At 46.4% G+C, this 24335-nt stretch overlaps 1 protein-coding gene across 1 annotated transcript in view; it reads left to right on the top strand.

The window, feature by feature from the left end:
- Positions 1-17278, top strand: part of LOC134655842 (ribosome quality control complex subunit NEMF homolog) — a 40849-nt gene extending 23571 nt beyond the window's left edge. The window contains exons 12-18 of the mRNA XM_063511332.1: positions 832-973; positions 1907-2046; positions 9099-9168; positions 9769-9974; positions 10976-11134; positions 14580-14701; positions 17080-17278. Coding sequence (XP_063367402.1) covers positions 832-973; positions 1907-2046; positions 9099-9168; positions 9769-9974; positions 10976-11134; positions 14580-14701; positions 17080-17278 — 1038 coding nt within the window. The remainder of the gene's footprint in view (positions 1-831; positions 974-1906; positions 2047-9098; positions 9169-9768; positions 9975-10975; positions 11135-14579; positions 14702-17079) is intronic.
- The last annotated feature ends 7057 nt before the right edge of the window (positions 17279-24335 follow it).

Below are 24335 nucleotides of genomic sequence, written 5' to 3'. Positions count from 1 at the left end.
CAACACAACACATACGAATAGGTACTTTAAATTCGAAAACACGGATAATCCAGAACATCTAATTACTGCAGCACGTGGCAAGCGGGGCTATGAGCGAATGACTGGTATAAACCTGTTTGTTTTTGATGTACACCGCTCATGTCCCGCTGCCGCGCTAAGCATTGACATCCGATATAACTTCCGTTTCAAAAGTAACGGAACCGGAACAGAAACGGATGTGTAATACCAAACGGAAGTTCCGACTTAACGGAAACGGAAACGGAGCTCCGTAACATCCCTGGTTCTTACTGTGGGGGGGAGCGGGGAGTATGTACCAGCTCATTCAATGAAGAACTACTTGCTGCCACAGAATCTGCAGATGGGATTCAGATTCCCGTTCCGGGTGAGCTTACTGTTTTTTATGTAAATCTGTATTGTGTAAATACTCACCCATTACTACTACTAATACTCTAGAGGTGAGGGTGGAGGGAATACCTGACCACGGGCTCTTTCATGAACCGCCGCAAGAACGTTCTTTAGTCCTTTTACATCCGTTTCGCTATTAGTCTCTCGAAAAACTTCGTTTATAAAATGCACCATTCGCGAAATTACGCACGCACGGCACGGCACGGCGGTTGATGTCGGCTGAGTTATTTCCTAAAAGTCTTTGTTTACGTTTATAACAAGAAACAAGAATTGCAGTATATAGTTATCTAGACACTAAAGAATTATGTATATTATACTAACATTAGCCTTAAGACAAAAATGTCACTAACACATATTGATCTAAATAAATGATTTTATTTATTTATAAATTATAACAATTTTAACTATCCATTTTTCCGTATACAGTTAGAAGACAGCTGCATAGAACGGCACAAGGGCGAGCGGAAATCGACAGTGCCTGAGGACGACGCCTCATCTGTCGTTTCGGACGCCACCACGGCGTTGACGACAGACGATGGGGATGAGGAGATTGCAGTCTCAGATGATGGTAAGATTCTATAAGGATATCTTTTAGGTTAGATTACTGGCGCGGTCGGTAGGATGTATCGGACGCCGCATCTGTCGTGTCGGACGCCACCACGGCGTTGACGACAGACGATGGGGACGAGGAGATTGCAGTCTCAGATGATGGTAAGATTCTATAAGGATATCTTTCAGGTTAGATTACTGGCGCGGTCGGTAGGATGTATCGGACGCCGCATCTGTCGTGTCGGACGCCACCACGGCGTTGACGACAGACGAGGGGGACGAGGAGATTGCAGTCTCAGATGATGGTAAGATTCTATAAGGATATCTTTCAGGTTAGATTACTGGCGCGGTCGGTAGGATGTATCGGACGCCGCATCTGTCGTGTCGGACGCCACCACGGCGTTGACGACAGACGATGGGGACGAGGAGATTGCAGTCTCAGATGATGGTAAGATTCTATAAGGATATCTTTCAGGTTAGATTACTGGCGCGGTCGGTAGGATGTATCGGACGCCGCATCTGTCGTGTCGGACGCCACCACGGCGTTGACGACAGACGAGGGGGACGAGGAGATTGCAGTCTCAGATGATGGTAAGATTTAATAAATCAGTAAGTTAAGGCTTTTTAAAGCAGAGGGAATATATTTCCCACAACGACTTTAGCTTTCTTTCATTGCCATTGGGTTATATTTTGCCCCTTATGTCCGTTAAAGGGTTTAGGAATCTTTCTAATCAGATTACTGGCACAGTCGGTAGGATGGTAAAGTCAAATATAAAGGTACTTTACCATCCTACCGACAGCCTTTGGTATTAGCCTCAAACTGTCTCCATACCAAATTTCATCTGGGTTAGCGATTTAAGCGTGAATGCGTGAACAGACAGAAATATTTACACTAGATTGTTCGCAGGTCACAGAAAAAGGTTCATTATATTAAACAATATTTTTATTGTAGACGGATCAGATGAAGACGACAAATCGCAAGAGAAGGAGGATAACTGTGAGAAAGAGCCGACAAGCGATAAGCCCGCCTTAGACGACATAGAGGAGGACAGCGAAAGCGACGATGAAGCTTTCCCTGACACACATATCAAGGTAAACTGAAACGGAAGCATAATTAAAGGATGGTTGTAAAGAAAAACCGGCCAAGTGCGAGGCGGACTCGCGCACGAAGGGTTACCATACTGTACCATACCGTACCATTACGCAAACAAAAACCGGCCAAGTCCGAGTCGGACTCGCGCACGGAGGGTTCCGCACCATCAACAAAAAATAGAGCAAAACAAGCAAAAAAACGGTCACCCATCCAAGTACTGACCTCGCCCGAAGTTGCTTAACTTCGGTCAAAAATCACGTTTGTTGTATGGGAGCCCCACCTGTTTTTAGTATTTGTTGTTATAGCGGCAACAGAAATACATCATCTGTGAAAATTTCAACTGTCTAGCTATCACGGTTCGTGAGATACAGCCTGGTGACAGACGGACGGACGGACGGACAGCGGAGTCTTAGTAATAGGGTCCCGTTTTTACCCTTTGGGTACGGAACCCTAAAAAACGGCACATAAACACATTTGTTGTATGAGAGCCCCACTTCAATATTTATTTTATTCTGTTTTTAGTATTTGTTGTTATAGCGGCAACATAAATACATCAATACAGGTTAATGATATACAGCCTGGTGACAGACCGAGAGTGGAGTCTTAGTAATAGGGTCCCGTTTTTACCCTTTGGGTACGGAACCCTAATAGAAATACCATTCAGTAATATCAATCGGTTATGTTAAGTATCCACCACATATTATTGAAATTTTGTGTGTATCAGGATGGCGGGTGTACATCAACAAATGGAGCTGCGGTATACGTCAGGAGTTAGTGCTAGCAATGTGCCAAATGTGCGCCAAAATTGGAGCAATGTGCTCTTTAAACTCCAGAGATATTTAAGAAATAGATGACGCCCGCCATCCTGACGTCAGGTTGGCGGGTGCATTTCCAGATCCAGCTAACGGCTGCCTACTCAGGGGTGAAAGTACTGCCTAAGGTTAGTGCTCGCAATGTGCTTCCACATGTATGAAGCACAATCAAATCCAGAGAGCGGTTAAAGAGAAATATGGAATTGAATAAAAATATATATATAGACGCCTGCTCATTTTAAATAGCAATATTACATCTTCATTGCAGGCAGTTCATCAGGCGCACACAAAACATGCAGGCGCTTTACACAAAAAGTCTTTTATTTTATTTTTTCAATAGACGTGTTACTTACTTATTGAACTTGTGAGAAACACGCAAAAAACTCGTTTAGGTACCGTAAAAACGAACACTCGGTAAAATATTTATATTACTCTACGACCAACTATTACACACATTAAGTGTTACTATTGCTTGAAACTACAACATTTTCTACAAATGTGTCTACGTTAACCCATTCAAAGCCAGCGACTCTGCGTATGTGGGTATTAGTCGAGTGTGCTCAGAGCATAAAAAGGTCAATAGCGCTGGCGGTACACCGCGAAAATCAGTAAAATCCTGCAAATGGTGTTAAAGGTATGAAAATCGGTACGATTGATCTTTAGGACATTTGAAACAATTTGACCCGAAGCACCAACAAATAAAAAAAAAACGAGAGGAGTTATGACGTCATCTTTTTTTGTATGGAATTAAAAAAAAAATTGTTCAGAAACCTTTCGCGTGTGGTATTAACCCTAAACTTGGCAGGATTTTTTGTTGCTCGAATTTAGTGTTTTTATCCTAAAAAAAGGGATATTAAGGGTTGGTATAAAGGGTACAAAAATAATAAAAAAAATCTTAGTCTTTTTGTTTCTTATTTATACCTACAACGTATCTTTAAATGCACTCTGCCAAGTATGCACAAATTAACATTTAATTAGGTATGTATCCTAGGAGAGACACTGCCAGGTTCACTGTAAGGTGAGTTATGTATCTTTAAAGATTCATTGCCAGGTTAAGGTTGCAGAATATTTACTCTCCTACTAAGAAATTATTAGGATTTTAGGACAAATTACGATATTCTATTTATTAAAACTATTTAACTACGTATATTACTCAAGTGCCACAGATATTACAAATAAGGCTACATCAACAAAATAGAGCTCGCAATCTGGTTGCTCTTGTTCCTCACCCCGGGGTCAGATGTCAGATCAGAAATAGGTAGACAGCAGCAGTTGCCTTCATCTTTACCATCTTCTCTAGAGAACCTAGACTTGTTATCAGACAGCGATCATGAAACAACAGATAGCGACCCCAGCCCAGCGACCACTGCTATCTATGACCAGCATGCCACCATCACCATCGCCAAATCAGGTAACATTGCTAGTACATCTTCAGAGTGAGTCCTCTACTACAAGACAAACAGTAAGCCTGTCTGAACAAGCAAATGCGAATGCCACAACACCATCCCATAATCCTATACTATCGCCATTTTCAGGTTTATCATTCAGCTTCAGTGCTCCTTCCCCTGCAACAGCTACTTTTTATTTGGCTTATTTTTTACATATTTTCTGTGACTACTGGCCTTTCGAAAACTTCTGCTCAATTTTGACTGGCGCAATTCCGGTAAATCGCTACATTTCCAATACAGTGTGAGAGGTTTTGATTGGACTGGCTTCTTTTTAGTCACAATTATAGTTTTAGTTTTTTTGATCGAGTAGCTACTGCAAGGGAAGGAACACTGAAACTGCAGAGTAGGATGTGGGATGATAAACCTGAAAATGGCGATGGTATAGGATTATGGGATGATGTTGGAGCATTCGCATTTGCTTGTTCAGAGTGGCTTACTGTTTGTCTCGTAGTTGGAGACTCACTCTGAATGTACTAGCAATGTTATCTGATTTGGCGATGGTGGTGGTGGCATGCTGGTCATGGCTAGCAGTGGTCGCTGGGCTGAGGTCGCTATCTGTTGTTTCATGATCGCTGTTTGATAACAGGTGTAGGTGCTCTAGAGAAGATGGTAAAGATGAAGGCAACTGCTGCTGTCTATTTCTGATCTGACCCAGGGGTGAGGAACAAGAGTAGTGATGGGTAGGACATCAATTTAAAATGAGTTTGTATGAGTACCTCATTTTCTAAAATGAGGTGTTACAATGTCTTACTTCAAATGAGGTGAGGTACTAGCATATTTTCAGCGTCGACTATTCCATTAATTCCAACGGCGACAAAAATATTTAATGTATATACATATTTATGTATTCATAACTTCCTTTATAAATAAATAAATAGTAACATTTAATTGGAGTGCAATTCTGGAGGTTAAGAATAGAACTTTTAGGAGAAAGATAATTTTAGAATCAAGTAAAATGAATAGAGGAGTGAAGTAAGACATTTTTGCGGTACGAAGTACTGCGACAAATTAACAAAATGAGTGGTACAAATGAGGTGCCTCACGAGTGAGCGACTCAACACTAAACAAGAGCAACCAGATTGCGAGCTCTATTTTGTTGATGTAGCCTTAACCTTATCTGTAATATTTGTGGCACTTGAGTAATATAGTTAAATACTTTTAATAAATAGCATGTCGTAATTTGTCATAAAATCCCGCACCAATGTGGATAAGGAGGGATTCACACTGGTGGAAAGGAAGAACAAGGCGCGCAGGGCGCCTCGTAAGACTCTGTGTGGCATTGCGGAGCCGGTTAATTAATTCTGGTCTACGGATAGCGATACCGAGTAAGGCGCTCTACGTGTCTCGCCTGCATTACTCCGCCGTGGCCGACGAGGTGGTGGAGTACGTCCGTCGGAAGTCTGGCTACACGCTGAGGGTGCACCAGCTACAGTCGCGTCACTATGTGCACTTCATTTCATTTGTGGTGCGCGTGCCGCGGCCGCTGCAGGCCGAACTGCGGCTGACTTCTGGCCGAAGGGGGTGGTGTTTCGACGGTTCCGGGGCAACCTGCCGAACCCTACGCCGAGTCAGACGACGCAACGGAGCCACGCTGTTATGTTGTCGCCCAAATCTAACATTTAATTTGTTTTCTTGTTTTGTAGTTTCACAGTGCATTGGTTTTACTGTAATGCTGTGCCACTTATTTTAGTAATAAATAAATAAATAAATAAATAAATAAAATTCTAATAATTTCTTAGTAAGACAGTAAATATTCTGCAACCTCAACCTGGCAGTGTTCCTTTAAAGATACATTTAAACTAGTGGCTCTGTGAGCTGTAGACCTCGCGAGCATAGCTTATTGGGACCGTGCACGATGACAGCGCCACACAGCGGTTTGATCAATCAACAATACAAATATTTTAATTTATTAAAAAAAATACGAAGTTTAACTGAAAAAAAAAATACAAAAAGTTATGTCTTACTGGGGATCGAACCCAGACTTTCCGTGTGCAAACAAAAAAAGCGATTGTTTACAAAATGCGCCATGATAGTTCTTAGCTAGAGTCTGGCTAATGAAAGTTGAGCCTGAGATAACGCGGGAATTTCAATAAAAACCGCACCTGGCAAGAAAATTACTATGAAATTAAATGACAGCTTGAAACTGACAGCTTATTTGATAGGAAAAAAGGTTGCCATATAAAAAGTTTTAAATAAATCTCAGGGTCAACTTTCATTAGCCAGACTCTAAGCTGACGAAATTCGGCTACTCATTCTCGAGTACAAACGAAATATCTAAATACCGCCTAAACCAGCAATACAATTTTTCTGCATTTTTTGCCATTTACTATGTAAATATGTCTCAAAAATAAAATACTCTTATGATATCGATACGACTATTTTGTTTAAGCGCGAGGTATCACAACTCCTCCATTTTTGAAAATTTCCAAAAACGGGATCGACAAAAAAAAATATTTACTCATAGAATCTGGTCACAACATTTAACAAGAATCGGTTGAGAATTGTGACCTGTAGAGGAGAACATCCGGACATACAAAAGCAAAATGCCCGAGTCAAAACGTAGACCTTCGCTACGCTTCGGTCAAAAAGCATGTTGTTAGTAGAGAAGCTGGCGGTGTGCATTTGTAGATACATACAATAAAACGAGTTCATGCTATCTATAACAATAATGCAATGACTAATAAAAATACGTTATTGTATAGAATATATATTCAGTTGTTATGTAACAATCATAAATAGACCGAAATCTAAAAGGAAAACACTAAAAAGTACCACTTTTCCCATACGATGCGTAGACGCAGCTTTGCATAAGAATGCACAGTGTCAAGTTTAGGGTACGAAAGGGCTTTCTGAGCCAATTCTAAAAATATATCACATCATTACATTTCAGATTTTTTTTTAAATTATAATAAAAATAATTTTCAAAACATACCAAGTTTGGGCTTCTCCAGATACAATACCGTTCAATATTTTTTGTAAAATATACCTCAAATTATAGCTAATAGCTAAGATATATATTTAGAATTGGCTCAGAAAGCCCTTTCGTTTAATACCACACACGATAGGTTTCTAAACATTTTTTTAAATTCCATACAAAAAAAAGATGACGTCATAACTTCTCTCGTTTTTTTTATTTGGCGTTGCTTCGGGTCAAATTGTTTCAAATGTCCTAAAGATCAATCGTACCGTTTTTCATACCTTTAACACCAATTGCAGCGTTTTTTGGTGAACCGCCAGCGCTACAACTACGGCGTTGCGTGAACAAGAGATTTCCTTTCGCAGGATTGGTCCTTAGGACCCAAGGATGGATTTAAAAAGTGGAGCCACCCAGATTTTTGGCTCAAAATTTATCTAGTTATCTATATTATTTAAGCTACTAGGCTAAGTTTGGTATCGTTTTCTATGAATCGGGGATTCGGAATTCATTTATGATATCATATTTCTACCATTCCGTAGTAAAACACATAAAATATGAAGAATTTTTATTTAAATTCCTCTTGACGTTTAAACCGCTAAACCAATTTAGTTGAAAATTGGTATAGACATGACTTGAGTCCCAGGGAAGAACAAAGATACTTTTAATCTCAAAAATAATCCCTTAAGGGTGTAAAAAAGGGAGGTGGAAATTTGTGTGGGGATTCAATAACCGCTGAACCGATTTAGATAAAATTTGGTATAGAGATAGTTTGAGTCTCGTGGAAAAGCATAGGATAGTTTTTATCCCGAAAAAATCCCTTAAAATGAAAGGTAAGGTGTAGGGTTGTATGGGGAATCAATAAACGCTGAACCGATTTGGATGAAATATATGTCTACATCTCTGATTTAGTTGAAAATGATACTAAACTTGACTTAGAACCTAAACTTATTAACCTCAGACATCGCAGACGCTTAAAACCCTCCCCACCCCCCATCTGCATCAAAAATCTGGGTGGCTCCTCTTCTTAAATCCATCCTTGGGTCCTAAGGACCAATCCTGCCAAAGGAAATCTCTTGTTCACGCAACGCCGTAGTTGACCTTTTTATGCTCTGAGCACACTCGACTAATACCTACATACGCAGAGTCGCTGGCCTTGAATGGGTTAACGTAGACATGTGTCTAGAAATGCAAATGTTTGTAGAAAATGTTGTAGCTTCAAGCAATAATGTGTGTAATAGTTGGTCGTAGAGTAATATAAATATTTTACCGAGTGTTCGTTTTCACGGTACCTAAACGAGTTTTTTGTGTGTTTCTCACAAGTTCAATAAGTAAGTAACACGTCTATTGAAAAAATAAAATAAGACTTTTTGTGTAAAGCGCCTGCATGTTTTGTGTGCGCCTGATGAACTGCCTGCAATGAAGATGTAATATTGCTATTTAAAATGAGCAGGCGTCTATATATATATTTATTCAATTCCATATTTCTCTTTAACCGCTCTCTGGATTTGATTGTGCTTCATACATGTGGAAGCACATTGCGAGCACTAACCGTAGGCAGTACTTTCACCCCTGAGTAGGCAGCCGTTAGCTGGATCTGGAAATGCACCCGCCAACCTGACGTCAGGATGGCGGGCGTCATCTATTTCTTAAATATCTCTGGAGTTTAAAGAGCACATTGCTCCAATTTTGGCGCACATTTGGCACATTGCTAGCACTAACTCCTGACGTATACCGCAGCTCCATTTGTTGATGTACACCCGCCATCCTGATACACACGAAATTTTAGCAATACAAAATTTATAACTGAATTGACTCGATACTAAATCGGTAGGGTTCAAGTGTGTAAGACATAAATGATTCTCTTCCTGTCGCAGGTCGATCACGGAACAGGGGAAGTTATAATGCAGTCGAAAACGCGGACCATATCAGAAGTATCAAACAACAGTGAGTATCTTATTAACCTTTTAACCGCCGTAGACTGACATATAAGACATACAAAATCGGGCTCATTTCGCCGCTGTCTGATAAATAAGACAAAACTTCGTACCCCCCGGCGACACGAGCACGCTCGATGACGTATTCTATGGCGGTTAAAAGGTTAAAGTCCACTTTCGCAGATCTATTTCAGGTCTCAATTTATCGTGAATACACAGAAAAAAAATGAAATGAAATGAAAAATATTTATTTCGAGCAACTATGGACTCATACAGATTTGTTAGTAGACTTACGTTCCTAATGTTAGTATCTAATTAACTATTACAATATATATACACTGCTGGAAACATGCATTTCGCAGCAGTGTCTCATATACGGGCAGTCAAGTCTGTCCGCTATCACACACAGGATAGGGTATAGGTGAAATACCTATACCCAATGTTTTTTTTTCTGTGTCCTATATGAGAGTCATCGGATTATTTTGGTACATTATAAAATATTATGGTATATCCCTATTTGTAAACGATGAAAGGTACTTTTCACGCGTTGTTATTCACAGCCGACAACATAGGCCCTTTTGAAACCGCCATAATTAAACATTTCTTACAGGTGACGACAAACCCCTTTCATTCCCGTCCCTACCAAAGAAGACCGGCAAGAAAAACAACAAAGAACAGCAGAAGAAAGAAGATAAAAAGGAGGAAAAGAAGGAGCCGAGCATGAAGCGCGGGCAGCGCAGCAAGCTCAAGAAGATTAAAGAGAAATACAAGGATCAGGATGAGGAGGATCGCGCGCTCAGGATGAGCATACTGCAGGTACTTTTTCAAGATAAAGCCCCGTCTCCATATCGCGCGGCAAACCATGGAACATTGGCTCGCGCGGCAGCCGCGCGCAATGGATACCGGGCTGCCGCGCGAGCCAACTCGATGCGCCCGGTATCGATTGCGCATTAATGTTGGCGTGTGCGTGATTCTTTTGGATGTTACAAGTGGTCGTCAAAATATTAATATATATATTAGTTATTTGTTTTATAAGGGGGCAAAGTTGTTGTTTAACCGGTCGTGCTAATATTGGTACCCGAGCAAGCTAAAGATTCCAAAATTGCCCCCGAGTGAAACACAAAATTGTACACCACACCAACCCAAAGAAAATATTAACTGTCAGATATCAAACAAAATCGGATCCAAATAAATATTATTAAATATTTATCATTCAAAATCGTCATTTAAAAGTCAAATCTACCAGCAAACTTAAGAAAACAACTCCAAATTTGCATATGATTACTTTGCCTCACATGTTATTAAAATGCAAATTTGTTATCAGTTTTTGAACAATCAAGAGAGCCTTTACCAGTTGAGGAGTGTCTTTTCAAAAGGGTTTATTTTTTTCTTAGCGGTACTTCTAGAGAGAACCTTGCTCAAGAAAACTTAAGGTCCAATTTAGAAATAGATTCCCAGAAAAAATAAACCCTTTTGAAAAGACACTCCTCAGTTGGTGTGGTGAAAATCAATATTACAATACGACTGCATTATTATTTATCTATATTTTGCGGGCTCCCATAAAGTTTTAAGTCATAATGTATTGTTTGTCATATTATCATTAGTCATAAAACTAAAACCGTTAACATTTCAGGATTTTCGTTAGGTCATCCTATAGATATGTTAGGTTAGCTTAGGTTTGCTTTATGCCAATCCTGAAAAGTGACGCGTTTCTGAACCAAATGAATTATTACTAACGAAAATGCGGGCATACAATACATTATGGCTTAACACTATTTGGGAAACAATAGAGACCCATATTTTGTTTTATTATCTAGTCAGGCAACGCCCTAAAAGACACGAAGAAAAGCCAAAAGAAAGCGGCAGCCAAGAGCGGCAAGACCGGCAAGACGAAGGGGCCCAAGATACCGCAGCCCGCGCCGCAGATCCTGGAGGCCGAGGACGAGGAGCCGGAGGAGCCTGACGCGGACGCTGAGGTCTGACTTGTCTTTATAAACACTATTCCACTAATCCGGGGTTAACCGGTTAAACCTGGAGTTACCAAGAGCGGCAAGACGAAGGGGCCCAAGATACCGCAGCCCGCGCCGCAGATCCTGGAGGCCGAGGACGAGGAGCCGGAGGAGCCTGACGCGGACGCTGAGGTCTGACTTGTCTTTATAAACACTATTCCACTAATCCGGGGTTAACCGGTTAAACCTGGAGTTACCAAGAGCGGCAAGACGAAGGGGCCCAAGATACCGCAGCCCGCGCCGCAGATCCTGGAGGCCGAGGACGAGGAGCCGGAGGAGCCTGACGCGGACGCTGAGGTCTGACTTGTCTTTATAAACACTATTCCACTAATCCGGGGTTAACCGGTTAAACCTGGAGTTACCAAGAGCGGCAAGACGAAGGGGCCCAAGATACCGCAGCCCGCGCCGCAGATCCTGGAGGCCGAGGACGAGGAGCCGGAGGAGCCTGACGCGGACGCTGAGGTCTGACTTGTCTTTATAAACACTATTCCACTAATCCGGGGTTAACCGGTTAAACCTGGAGTTACCAAGAGCGGCAAGACGAAGGGGCCCAAGATACCGCAGCCCGCGCCGCAGATCCTGGAGGCCGAGGACGAGGAGCCGGAGGAGCCTGACGCGGACGCTGAGGTCTGACTTGTCTTTATAAACACTATTCCACTAATCCGGGGTTAACCGGTTAAACCTGGAGTTACCAAGAGCGGCAAGACGAAGGGGCCCAAGATACCGCAGCCCGCGCCGCAGATCCTGGAGGCCGAGGACGAGGAGCCGGAGGAGCCTGACGCGGACGCTGAGGTCTGACTTGTCTTTATAAACACTATTCCACTAATCCGGGGTTAACCGGTTAAACCTGGAGTTACCAAGAGCGGCAAGACGAAGGGGCCCAAGATACCGCAGCCCGCGCCGCAGATCCTGGAGGCCGAGGACGAGGAGCCGGAGGAGCCTGACGCGGACGCTGAGGTCTGACTTGTCTTTATAAACACTATTCCACTAATCCGGGGTTAACCGGTTAAACCTGGAGTTACCAAGAGCGGCAAGACGAAGGGGCCCAAGATCCCGCAGCCCGCGCCGCAGATCCTGGAGGCCGAGGACGAGGAGCCGGAGGAGCCTGACGCGGACGCTGAGGTCTGACTTGTCTTTATAAACACTATTCCACTAATCCGGGGTTAACCGGTTAAACCTGGAGTTACCAAGAGCGGCAAGACGAAGGGGCCCAAGATACCGCAGCCCGCGCCGCAGATCCTGGAGGCCGAGGACGAGGAGCCGGAGGAGCCTGACGCGGACGCTGAGGTCTGACTTGTCTTTATAAACACTATTCCACTAATCCGGGGTTAACCGGTTAAACCTGGAGTTACCAAGAGCGGCAAGACGAAGGGGCCCAAGATCCCGCAGCCCGCGCCGCAGATCCTGGAGGCCGAGGACGAGGAGCCGGAGGAGCCTGACGCGGACGCTGAGGTCTGACTTGTCTTTATAAACACTATTCCACTAATCCGGGGTTAACCGGTTAAACCTGGAGTTACCAAGAGCGGCAAGACGAAGGGGCCCAAGATACCGCAGCCCGCGCCGCAGATCCTGGAGGCCGAGGACGAGGAGCCGGAGGAGCCTGACGCGGACGCTGAGGTCTGACTTGTCTTTATAAACACTATTCCACTAATCCGGGGTTAACCGGTTAAACCTGGAGTTACCAAGAGCGGCAAGACGAAGGGGCCCAAGATACCGCAGCCCGCGCCGCAGATCCTGGAGGCCGAGGACGAGGAGCCGGAGGAGCCTGACGCGGACGCTGAGGTCTGACTTGTCTTTATAAACACTATTCCACTAATCCGGGGTTAACCGGTTAAACCTGGAGTTACCAAGAGCGGCAAGACGAAGGGGCCCAAGATACCGCAGCCCGCGCCGCAGATCCTGGAGGCCGAGGACGAGGAGCCGGAGGAGCCTGACGCGGACGCTGAGGTCTGACTTGTCTTTATAAACACTATTCCACTAATCCGGGGTTAACCGGTTAAACCTGGAGTTACCAAGAGCGGCAAGACGAAGGGGCCCAAGATACCGCAGCCCGCGCCGCAGATCCTGGAGGCCGAGGACGAGGAGCCGGCGGAGCCTGACGCGGACGCTGAGGTCTGACTTGTCTTTATAAACACTATTCCACTAATCCGGGGTTAACCGGTTAAACCTGGAGTTACCAAGAGCGGCAAGACGAAGGGGCCCAAGATACCGCAGCCCGCGCCGCAGATCCTGGAGGCCGAGGACGAGGAGCCGGAGGAGCCTGACGCGGACGCTGAGGTCTGACTTGTCTTTATAAACACTATTCCACTAATCCGGGGTTAACCGGTTAAACCTGGAGTTACCAAGAGCGGCAAGACGAAGGGGCCCAAGATACCGCAGCCCGCGCCGCAGATCCTGGAGGCCGAGGACGAGGAGCCGGAGGAGCCTGACGCGGACGCTGAGGTCTGACTTGTCTTTATAAACACTATTCCACTAATCCGGGGTTAACCGGTTAAACCTGGAGTTACCAAGAGCGGCAAGACGAAGGGGCCCAAGATACCGCAGCCCGCGCCGCAGATCCTGGAGGCCGAGGACGAGGAGCCGGAGGAGCCTGACGCGGACGCTGAGGTCTGACTTGTCTTTATAAACACTATTCCACTAATCCGGGGTTAACCGGTTAAACCTGGAGTTACCAAGAGCGGCAAGACGAAGGGGCCCAAGATACCGCAGCCCGCGCCGCAGATCCTGGAGGCCGAGGACGAGGAGCCGGAGGAGCCTGACGCGGACGCTGAGGTCTGACTTGTCTTTATAAGCACCACTTGCACAATTCCACTAATCTGGGGTTAACCGGTTAAACCTGGAGTCACCAAGGTTACCAGTACAATTTGACACTGGATGACCGGTTAACCGCTTTACCCCGGGTTACTGGGCTGGTGCAAGTGGCCCTAAGTTTACACATAATGTTGCAAGCTAAATTTAGACTGTGCCCAGAAAAAAAAATTGGTAAAAACATTTCAGTACATATGGTGCTACTTTACAGCCTAGTGCGGTAACTAGCACAATACGTACTTATGTCGAAAATTTAATAAGCCATGTGTACTGTAAAACGTTGTACAATACACGTGCGAAAAAGTAATTCGCATCGAAACTCGTAGTGATTTGAAATATATTTTTGCACTTGTATCATTATATTCATTATGTCCCGAATTTTGTCTCTGAAGTTTTAATACCGGGGACACGAAAAATGAATTATCTCTGGTTTCGCAATCCATCTAAAATAAGTCTTTAATCGCGGTATTTCGTAGTATGATCCTACTTTTATGAAATATCTATCTGTGGGAACTTATAATTGGCCTCCGATTTGTATATATTTTGTTAATATGTTTCATGTGCTGTTGGTTTTCCAATAAATAATAATTTGTTGAATGTTTAGCCGGAGCCACAAGGTGCTGATGTGGAAATACTGAACCAGCTGACCGGCTGTCCTCTACCCGAGGACGAGCTATTGTTCGCCGTGCCCGTGGTAGCGCCCTACTCCGCCCTGCACAACTACAAGTAACATGTTATTCTATATAATTGACAGAGAGAGAGAGAGAGAGAGAAGGTCCCCGGCAAAAATGCTGTCGCTATTGTGTCTCTCAACTGTATGAAACTTTGTGAGCAGGTTTGATAATTTTATAGAGTTTTATTGTCGATTTAGTTTTTGGAATTTTTTAACGGCAAAGCCATGGGGGTTCGCAAGGTCTACAGCCCACAGAGCCACTAGTTTATGCCACTCAATCTTATAGATCTCAAGCATAGACCAGGGGTGTGACATACGCGTTGCACACCCTTAAAAACAAGTACACCATTTTTTTTAAGAACCCTACACTGCAGTCCTTTAAAACCTCGGCAGGGAGCTCATTCCACAGCATCTACAGGAGGAAATTCCTCTTAAACTGCACAGTGCGTGACCATTTTAGGTTTCAGGGTATGAGAATAAACACCCTGCCGACGGCGAACGCTACGCCCTCTGCGAAGTTGTTTCTAAAGCTAATCATCATCATCATCTAGCCGTTTTCGGCCACAGCGACTGCTTTCTACCGCTGAGAGCATCGCTGGTGCGCTCTCAGGTGACCGTCATAGCCAATTTTTGCAGCAAATGTGCGGCCACACTCGCTGCAGGTCAGCACCCTTTAGTTTCACTAGACTTATATCGACCGAGATATGTGATACCGTGATAACCTTTTCTCTCTCATTTCTTCTTTTCTTGTTTCTTTTTCTTTTCTTTTTTGTTGTTGTTCTTTGTTGAAATATGGCAGCTCGAAAACAATACAAAAGGTAATCACGGTTCATATCCCGGTCGATATTCGCTACGTGCACGACTGGTGCTGCCCTCATTTTTTTGGACTTTCTACGTTAAATCTTATGGAGTAAAATTAGTTCAAGCGGCTGCCGCTAGTACTAATATCGGACATTCCACAAGATTACCTGTTTGTGACGATCAGCGCCACTTCCCCCTCCACCGACTTCGCACATTACCCTATTAGTCTATTAACCTTTTAACCGCCAGCAATTTTTGATCGAGCGTGCTCGTGTCGCCACCGACCTTGGAGGATATAATCAAACGGAGACGCCATGTCTGTAATTTTCTGTACAAAAACAGTCTGCCGATTTTTGCGGGGGAGGGGAACGTCAAATGTATGCGTAACGTAAAAATAGCCATGTCAGATAAACGTCAGTCCATACATTGTGTATGACCGTTGGCCGCCTATTTTCGACAGAGGGGAAAGCCTGTTAATGGCTACTCCGTTTAGTTGTATCCTCCAAGCCACCGACAGTAATTGTACCACGCAGAGTAAGGTTGGCATAGTTACCGGAGTTATAAGTGTGCTGTAAAAACCAAATCAGATCTTTGTCTTATTTATCAGACTGTGGCGAAATGAGCTGGATATGTAATGTCTTATATATCAGACCTGCGGTTAAAGGGTTAATAAAAGAAGTTTAAGAGCCAACAGGAGCTAAGATTTAAATATTTTAGGTAAATATACCCGTCTCGCTAACGGAAGTGGCTCCTAAAACTAGTGCGATAAGGACAAGGCGAAAAATCCTGCGTAAAAATCTCAAAATTCGAGGTTTCGTACTCGACTTTTTCCTCCTCCAAAACTTAACCAATCGTAACCAAATTTGGAAATCGAAATGATTATGACATTATCTGTGTCGGACCGTTTTGCTTTTTTGACTTATTGATATCGTTTTGAATAGCACGCATGTCATTGCGGCATAGTCAATTAGGCCATTTTGGCTATTTTTGACGGGCTCTAGCGCCTTAAAAAACAAAAATATCAAAAAAAGCAAAACGGTCCGACACAGATATTGACAATATTAGTCTGTGTTGAAAAAAATCATTGATCTAGCTTCAAAACCCGCGGAGGAAACGGTCGAGTACGTTTGTATGGAGAAATGACCACTCCTGTTGGCTCTTTTTTTTTTTTTTTTTTATTAAAAATGGGCTTACTCATGGCCACAGACTAGCCGGGGCAAGACGTGGCCTACGATGGAGCGAGCCTGCCCAGAAGGTGCCTGTTCACCCTTGATTTGAAGGTTGCCGGGTTATATGAGCTCGGAAATATAGACGCCGGCAAGGAATTCCATTCCTTGGCAGTGCGTATAAGGAAAGAGGAAGCAAAGCGCTTCGTGCGGATTCGTGGAATATCTACCAAGTAAGGATGGAAACCGGCCGTGCGTCTAAAAGTCCGATGGTAGAATGGGGACGGTGGAATAAGCTCGTGTAGCTCTTGAGCACACTCCCCGAAGTGCAATCTGTAGAACACCGACAGACTGGCGACGTTCCGCCGATGGGCCAAAGACTGAAGCTTACCCGTTAGCTTCTTGTCACCAATCATCCTCCTGGCTCTGCGCTCCACTGAGTCTAACACATGTAAACGTTTCAGGTTCAAAGTGAAGCTAACCCCAGGCAACAGCAAGCGGGGCAAGGCGGCCAAGACGGCCGTGGCGGTGTTCGCGCGCGACAACACCTGCTCGCCGCGGGAGAGAGACCTGCTCAGGGCCGTCAAGGAGGAAAACGTGGCGAGGAACTTCCCCGGCAAGGTCAAACTGTCCGCGCCGCAGCTGCATAAGCATAAGAAGTGATCAGGTAACTCTTATGTTGCCCTAGTACGTACTTTTATAAGCAATACTTAACCTAACCCAATTGTAACAAAATTTAGTGCGTTTTTAGGGTACCGTACCTCGAAAGGAAAAAACGAAATTATAGAATCACTCGTGCGTCTGTCTGTTCGACCATCTACGTTTATTTACGAAACCCTCTCCCCTTATCTACGAAACTACTGGGTCTAATTTTTTTTTTAAATACACAAAATAGATCTTTACCTATAGATCTCAGGAAAACCTATTAGAAATGTGCAGTTAAGCGTGAGTCGAACTTAATTTACGGAACCCTTGGAACGCGAGTCCGAGTCGCACTTGGCCGGATTTTTATTTCATTAGCCTCAATTTATCGTATCTTAAAACTTTAATATAAGAGCGTTTTCCAAATTTTTGCACAAGTTGTTTAATGTTTATTGGGTTTTTTAAAATACCAAGACTTTAGTTTCATCCTATACAAGTATTGATTGTATTTTAGATATTTGAAACTGACAGTGTGAGTGTGACATTTTGTGTCTTACAAAGGTGATACAACATCCGTGATATTTATGGTAATTAAACCAAAAAAGGGGTAATACAATCTAATTATAATAATTATGTTAATAGAGAAGCGAATCTGGTTTACGTGTCCCAGAAAAAAATTAAAATTATCTTTTACATAAGTTATCTCTCTAATATAATGGATATAATGAGTGATATTGTAGATATACAATTTTTATGTTAAATGTAAATCTCGTTATCTCTAATTTAATCTATTTTTCATTTTATGTTATTGATATATGACCGTCCGATGGTATTTTTTTCCTATTGCACATACTCTTTTTACATATGTTTGATATGTCTACACAATATTGATTAAACAGTTCTTATTTAAATATGTATTACAATACAACAATAAGTAACTGATGATAGTGATGTTTTTGTTGATAAGTTAAAATATAATATTGTTTAAAAAAATAGTTTTATTTAAATAACATTGCACATTATTGAAACGAAGAATTACACGAATAAAAGTAAATAAGTAATATAAAAATTTTACCTTCCAATAAAATTATTATTATGTTTCCTTCCACGTCTGAGATCTTCATTGAGAGCGTAACGCCTCCGGTGACCGATAGATGCCGCTAGCGTCTATGTAGTCGCTCCGCCGCCTCGCCGTGACGTAGTTCCGCTTCCCTTTCCTGCAAACAGACGCCCGCCCCCCGCCACTCGCCGCCGCTATGTCATTGTTGAGGAGAAGTACCGTCGGTATAAAAGTAGCCTAGTAGCCTGCCAGGAAGGCATTACTCAGATCTCAGACGTGGAAGGAAACATAATAATAATTTTATTGGAAGGTAAAATTTTTATATTATGTGTTCCGTTCCACGTCTGAGATCTTCATTGAGACCTGTTTATTATCTCCTGGTGGCGAGTCAGCGGGCGCGCAAGCGTTAGGGCTACACCTACTGTCATATAACTCAGAGAAAGAATAAATATATACGCCTTATTGCAACCCATGAAATCACAATAACTCGTTATAATGATGCATTACAGGAAATTGAGAATTTAAACTGTAATCCCAGGTTCGAATCTGACGTTAAACTGGTTTGTGAGATTTCTCATTCGAAATCGCATCCGATCCGCAAAATCTCGGCGATAGGATCGTCTAAAGAAAGAGTCATGTTCCCAATTAACTTAAGCCAAAATATCGCTAAGTAATTGGATAGTTTCCCAGCTAATTTAGTGATTAAGTACATCATGGATCGAAAGCAATCGTAGGCGAGGCCGGATTGGATGAGACTACTGTGTCTGAAGGAAATAAGCGCAGTGTCCCCTAACATTTTGTGTAATTCTCACAAGTTGACGTACCCAGACTACCTACTGGGTCTAAACTTTATTCCGAAGCTTCTAAGAGAGTCCAGTCGGTGAGACACGTTATCTGGTTTAGAACCGAATTTCGGACACAAAATAATAGCGTCAAAGTTATCTGTGTAATTGCCTGGGCTACAGTGTAGTAGGGTAAGGTCATTTACCCTGCGGCCTGATGCTAACAGTAAAGGTGCGGCAGCTCTTCTATATAGGTACGTTGTAGGATTATTCAAGTTAGGGCAAGTAATTTGAATAAGATTTCTCGCGTCCCAAGCTGGTGGTTTGGGAGGCGCTGGTCTCGCTATTAATGACGATGGAAGAAGGCATAGTGTCCGATAGTGGTTCACATACAGCACTTGTTACAGGCTTCTGAACAAGTATCATTCTGAAAGCTAACATGGAGAATAGAAATAGATGTCTGAGATAGCTTGCTACTTCACTGGGTATTAGAGGTACCTGGCAGTCGATCTCATTTTTGATGCACCATGAAGATCATTTCTACATTGTGGGCGTACAGCGACCTCGACAAGGGGACGATCTAGGGAGTGCTCCCCGGTACTGGTTTTCTAGACAACCAGTACCGGAACCGGAAATACCCGGTTATCGCCGGCTCGGTGTTGGAGCGTCCTATCTGACAGGAGCTACGCCTCGATTCTTAAGGTCGTTGACTCGTAAGGGATGGTGGTCTGACGTTGTGTTCACTAGGACCGCCAGTAAATTGCAAGCTTACCACAGCTGCGAGAAAGCTCTCCTCATCACGCCGTCACAGTAAACAGACTAGCCTGGGAGGTGGAGATATCCATGCCAAGTCGTATCACCGGCAGCTGCCAAACGCGTCGTGGTAGCACTTCAAAGAGTCGACTAAGACATACCGTGGTACAGTGCGAGGGCTCTCGAAAGCGGAGAGGCCGACCAACAAGGTGCCTATCAGGCGAAGATAGTCTCGGCGGCTTCTGGGCGCAGCTGCCACTCGGGGGACGCAGTGACTTTTTGATAAACCGTCGCCTTTGGGGGTTATACCGACCTGGTAAGTAGCAAGGAACCAGCGCGAACTATAGACGATCTGCTGGCATCAGCAGTTTTTTCGACAACCGTAGTAACGGTTGTATGTTTGTAGTACACTCCTGTCGTCAGCGCTGCAGGTGCGGCCCGTTAACGATTACTCTCCACTTGAAGGGCCTCACTTCGTACATTGTCTACCATTATTAACGGACTACAGGTATAAGGTGAGGACTACGACGGTGCAATCTCCATAAACTAACGTTTGCGAATTTGAGACTGAACAGGAGGCATCGAGTATAGTTTCTGTGAGAAACTCGGCAGCAAGGCAGGTCTGTATGTTGAGAAAACGAAAAACCTTCAGTCAAACTTGTATAGGAGCATGGTAGCATGCTTTTAAGGAAATCGCACTGATGAAATCAAGTCTAAAATCGATTTTGGCGCTTTGCTTAACAAAACTGTTTCGATAAAGTCGAAGACAGACAGATGGAAACTGCTGGAGTCCTCCTGGCCCCTTTCTCTTGGCACCGGAAACACGAGCTCGTTCAGGCGCAGCGGGTTTATTTGTCCCATTTTGTTTATTAGGGGCTTGGCGAACGAGTTCGTCTTTGTAAGACGGAACTTAAGCTGGAGAGCGCGGGCAAGCAGAGATATAATTATGTGAACACTGCAAACCTTATCAATGCCTTCAACCTCGGTTTTGAGCGGAGCACACGGGACCTTGTCTGCCGTCGCCTTGGCGACGGAGGAATCCTTAACCGAAAGCAAGAGTTTAGCGGTCTGCTCGTGCTGTTGCACCATAGCTATAAGCGCCTGCGTACCTCAATGGGGCCATGTGGACAGGGAAAACTGGTACCGTGGTACACGTGGCGCCGGACGGCAGCGGCGTGGCGCCCGGCCGGCGTCGGCTTGGCGGGCTGCATCGACACCGCCGCTGGCGATATCATTGGGAACGGCAACAGGTAAGTTTTCTTACGAACAGAACATGGGTGCCATTGCAAAGGACGACAGCGTCGTACTTGCAGCATCGACGTAATTGCCGGCGCTATCATGGCAACCGCCGCCGCTCGGAAGGTGCCGGTGCGTGAGGTGGGCGGCGCCATCGTGGCGGCAGCCACCGCCAGCTCGGGAGGCGCCGGCGCGTGACGCGAGAGGCGCCATCGTGGCGGCAGCCACCGCCAGCTCGGGAGGCGCCGGCGCGTGACGCGAGAGGCGCCATCGTGGCGGCAGCCACCGCCAGCTCGGGAGGCGCCGGCGCGTGACGCGAGAGGCGCCATCGTGGCGGCAGCCACCGCCAGCTCGGGAGGCGCCGGCGCGTGACGCGAGAGGCGCCATCGTGGCGGCAGCCATCGCCAGCTCGGGAGGCGCCGGCGCGTGACGCGAGAGGTGCCATCGTGGCGGCAGCCACCGCCAGCTCGGGTGGCGCCGGCGCGTGACGCGAGGCGCCATCGTGGCGGCAGCCACCGACAGCTCGGGTGGCGCCGGCGCGTGACGCGAGAGGCGCCATCGTAGCGGCAGCCACCGCCAGCTCGGGTGGCGCCATCGTGGCGGCAGCCACCAACAGCTCGGGAGGCGCCGGCGCGTGACGCGAGAAGCGCCATCGTGGCGGCAGCCACCGCCAGCTCAGGAGGCGCCGGCGCGCGACGCGAGAGGCGCCATCGTGGCGGCAGCAGGCGCCGGCGCGTGACGCGAGAAGCGCCATCGTGGCGGCAGAGGCGCCGGCGCGTGACGTGAGAGGCGCCATCGTGGCGGCAGCCACCAACAGCTCGGGAGGCGCCGGCGCGTGACGCGAGAAGCGCCATCGTGGCGGCAGCCACCGCCAGCTCGGGTGGCGCCGGCGTGCGACGCGAGAGGCGCCATCGTGGCGGCAGCCACCGACAGCTTAGGAGGCGCCGGCGCGTAACGCGAGAAGCGCCATCGTGGCGGCAGCCATCGCCAGCTCGGGAGGCGCCGGCGCGTGACGCGAGAGGCGCCATCGTGGCGGCAGCCGCCGACAGCTTGGGAGGCGCCGGCGCGTGACGCGAGAGGCGCCATCGTGGCGGCAGCCACCGCCAGCTTGGGTGGCGCCGGCGTGCGACGCGAGAGGCGCCATCGTGGCGGCAGCCACCGACAGCTTGGGAGGCGCCGGCTCGTGACGCGAGAAGCGCCATCGTGGCGGCAGCCATCGCCAGCTCGGGAGGCGCCGGCGCGTGACGCGAGAAGCGCCATCGTGGCGGCAGCCATCGCCAGCTCGGGAGGCGCCGGCGCGTGATGCGAGAGGTGCCATCGTGGCGGCCAGCTCGGGAGGCGCCGGTGCGTGAGGCGAGAGGCGCCATCGTGGCGGCCAGCTCGAGAGGCGCCGGTGCGCGAGGCGGGCGGCACCCTTGTGGCGGCCCGACACCGGCTCGCAGGTGCGTGAGGCGAGAGGCGCCATCGTGGCGGCCGGCTCGGGTGGCACCGGAGCGTGAGGTGGGCGGCGCCATCGTGGCGGCCCGCCACTGTTTCGCTGGCAGCGCCACCGTAGCGTCTTTCGCCGGCACAGGGGGGGAGGCGTGCGCGTGGCGACTGGCGCCACCATGGTGGCGTAGTTGCACGCAACATCACGGCGACACTGTTGCCCGACGCCTTGATAGACGGCAACCGGCGCGGCGAACGGCCCCGCCGCTGTACTCGTAGTGTTTCCACAAAGTGGCTTCCACGTAACTTACCTTCCTTCCACTTTGAGCAGTCGAGATCCAGTAGCGTACTCCCCGTGGTCCGGTCCGCCTTCACCTTGGCGCCAGGACGGGACCGAGAGGTCCGCGATCCACCCGCGCCGCGACCGCAGCAACAGGAGCGGGCGCGTGACGTCTCTCGGGGTCCCGCGGACCGGAAGCGCCTGCGCCGCGACACTTCGGGCGCCGGCCCGCAGCGTCGCGGCGTCTCGGAGTCACCTCGGACGACAAGAAAAGTCGACAGCGCCGACGCGGCGAACGACGCGAACTGTCGCGTCGGAAACTAACAACACGAGGTAATACTCCCGGGCTCCGAGCACGGGCACCGACCTCGGCCGACACCTGCGGTAATCGGACGAGAACCGGGACTTTAGCGTCCAAGTAGGCATTCGCAATGCGCTTCCGAACGCCAAATACAGCTAGAATATCATTAAACTGCCTTACCAGATGGTTTGAGACAATCCAAACCTATCCTATTGCAGCACGGCCCCGGCACCCCACCGCGCCGGGCCGCACCGCTCCCCGCGGCAGGCACGATGACGCACGTTCCTCTCCGATGCGGAGCGACTTAGGAAATTTTTAAAGCGCCATGCTGCAAAAATGTTCGCAAAAAAATTTGCGGACCATCGGTCAGGACGGTCGACGAAACAATGTCATAGCGGCGGCGAGTGGCGGGGGGCGGGCGTCTGTTTGCAGGAAAGGGAAGCGGAACTACGTCACGGCGAGGCGGCGGAGCGACTACATAGACGCTAGCGGCATCTATCGGTCACCGGAGGCGTTACGCTCTCAATGAAGATCTCAGACGTGGAACGGAACACATAATAACATAGACCAAGGGTTTCCAAACTATAGCCCGCGGGCCAGGTCCGGGCCGGGAGCCCTTAATTTTGGCCAAAGTTGGTTGAGCCACAGGCCATACAGACAGAAAGCCTACCGTCAACATCGAACATCGAAATTTCTTTATCTGTCCCTCTATTGCCCGATGGGAACATGAAAAGCCTGTATCAATCATGCATTTCGTCAGTTGACAAGCAAAACTCACTAATTAATAAAATATATTTAAATAAAAATCAACCTTCTATTAGTACTAATATAATCATAATCATAAATTTTTATTTGCAAGAACACGGTTACAATAGGTCTTAAAAGTACAACAGTTCCACGTATTCAACCTGCGTGCAGGTGTGCAAATTAAAAATGCAAAGCATCACTTACCTACACATGTATAAGTAAGTTGTATACATATCACACTATTGCTATGAACTTGTGGTGGTAATTAGTGAGTCTGAGTCATCTGACGATATAACGAGATAGGCCAAAGCTTGTGGCCACCGGCTCAAGTTTGGAGATACCTGGCAAAGATAAATATACAGGGTGTAATCTAAAACGTGATACAAGATAATCAAACCTGAATCTGTTTTTTGAAAAAAAATCTTTGCAAAAAAAATCATTTCTATGGAACAGCTCAATTTTTTTAATATTACAAAATTGACCCCATAGTA

Source organism: Cydia amplana, chromosome 17, assembly GCF_948474715.1.
Source record: "Cydia amplana chromosome 17, ilCydAmpl1.1, whole genome shotgun sequence".
NCBI lineage: Eukaryota > Metazoa > Arthropoda > Insecta > Lepidoptera > Tortricidae > Cydia > Cydia amplana.
The sequence above is the reverse complement of the archived record's forward strand: the minus strand, read 5'-3'. Positions and strand labels throughout refer to the sequence as shown.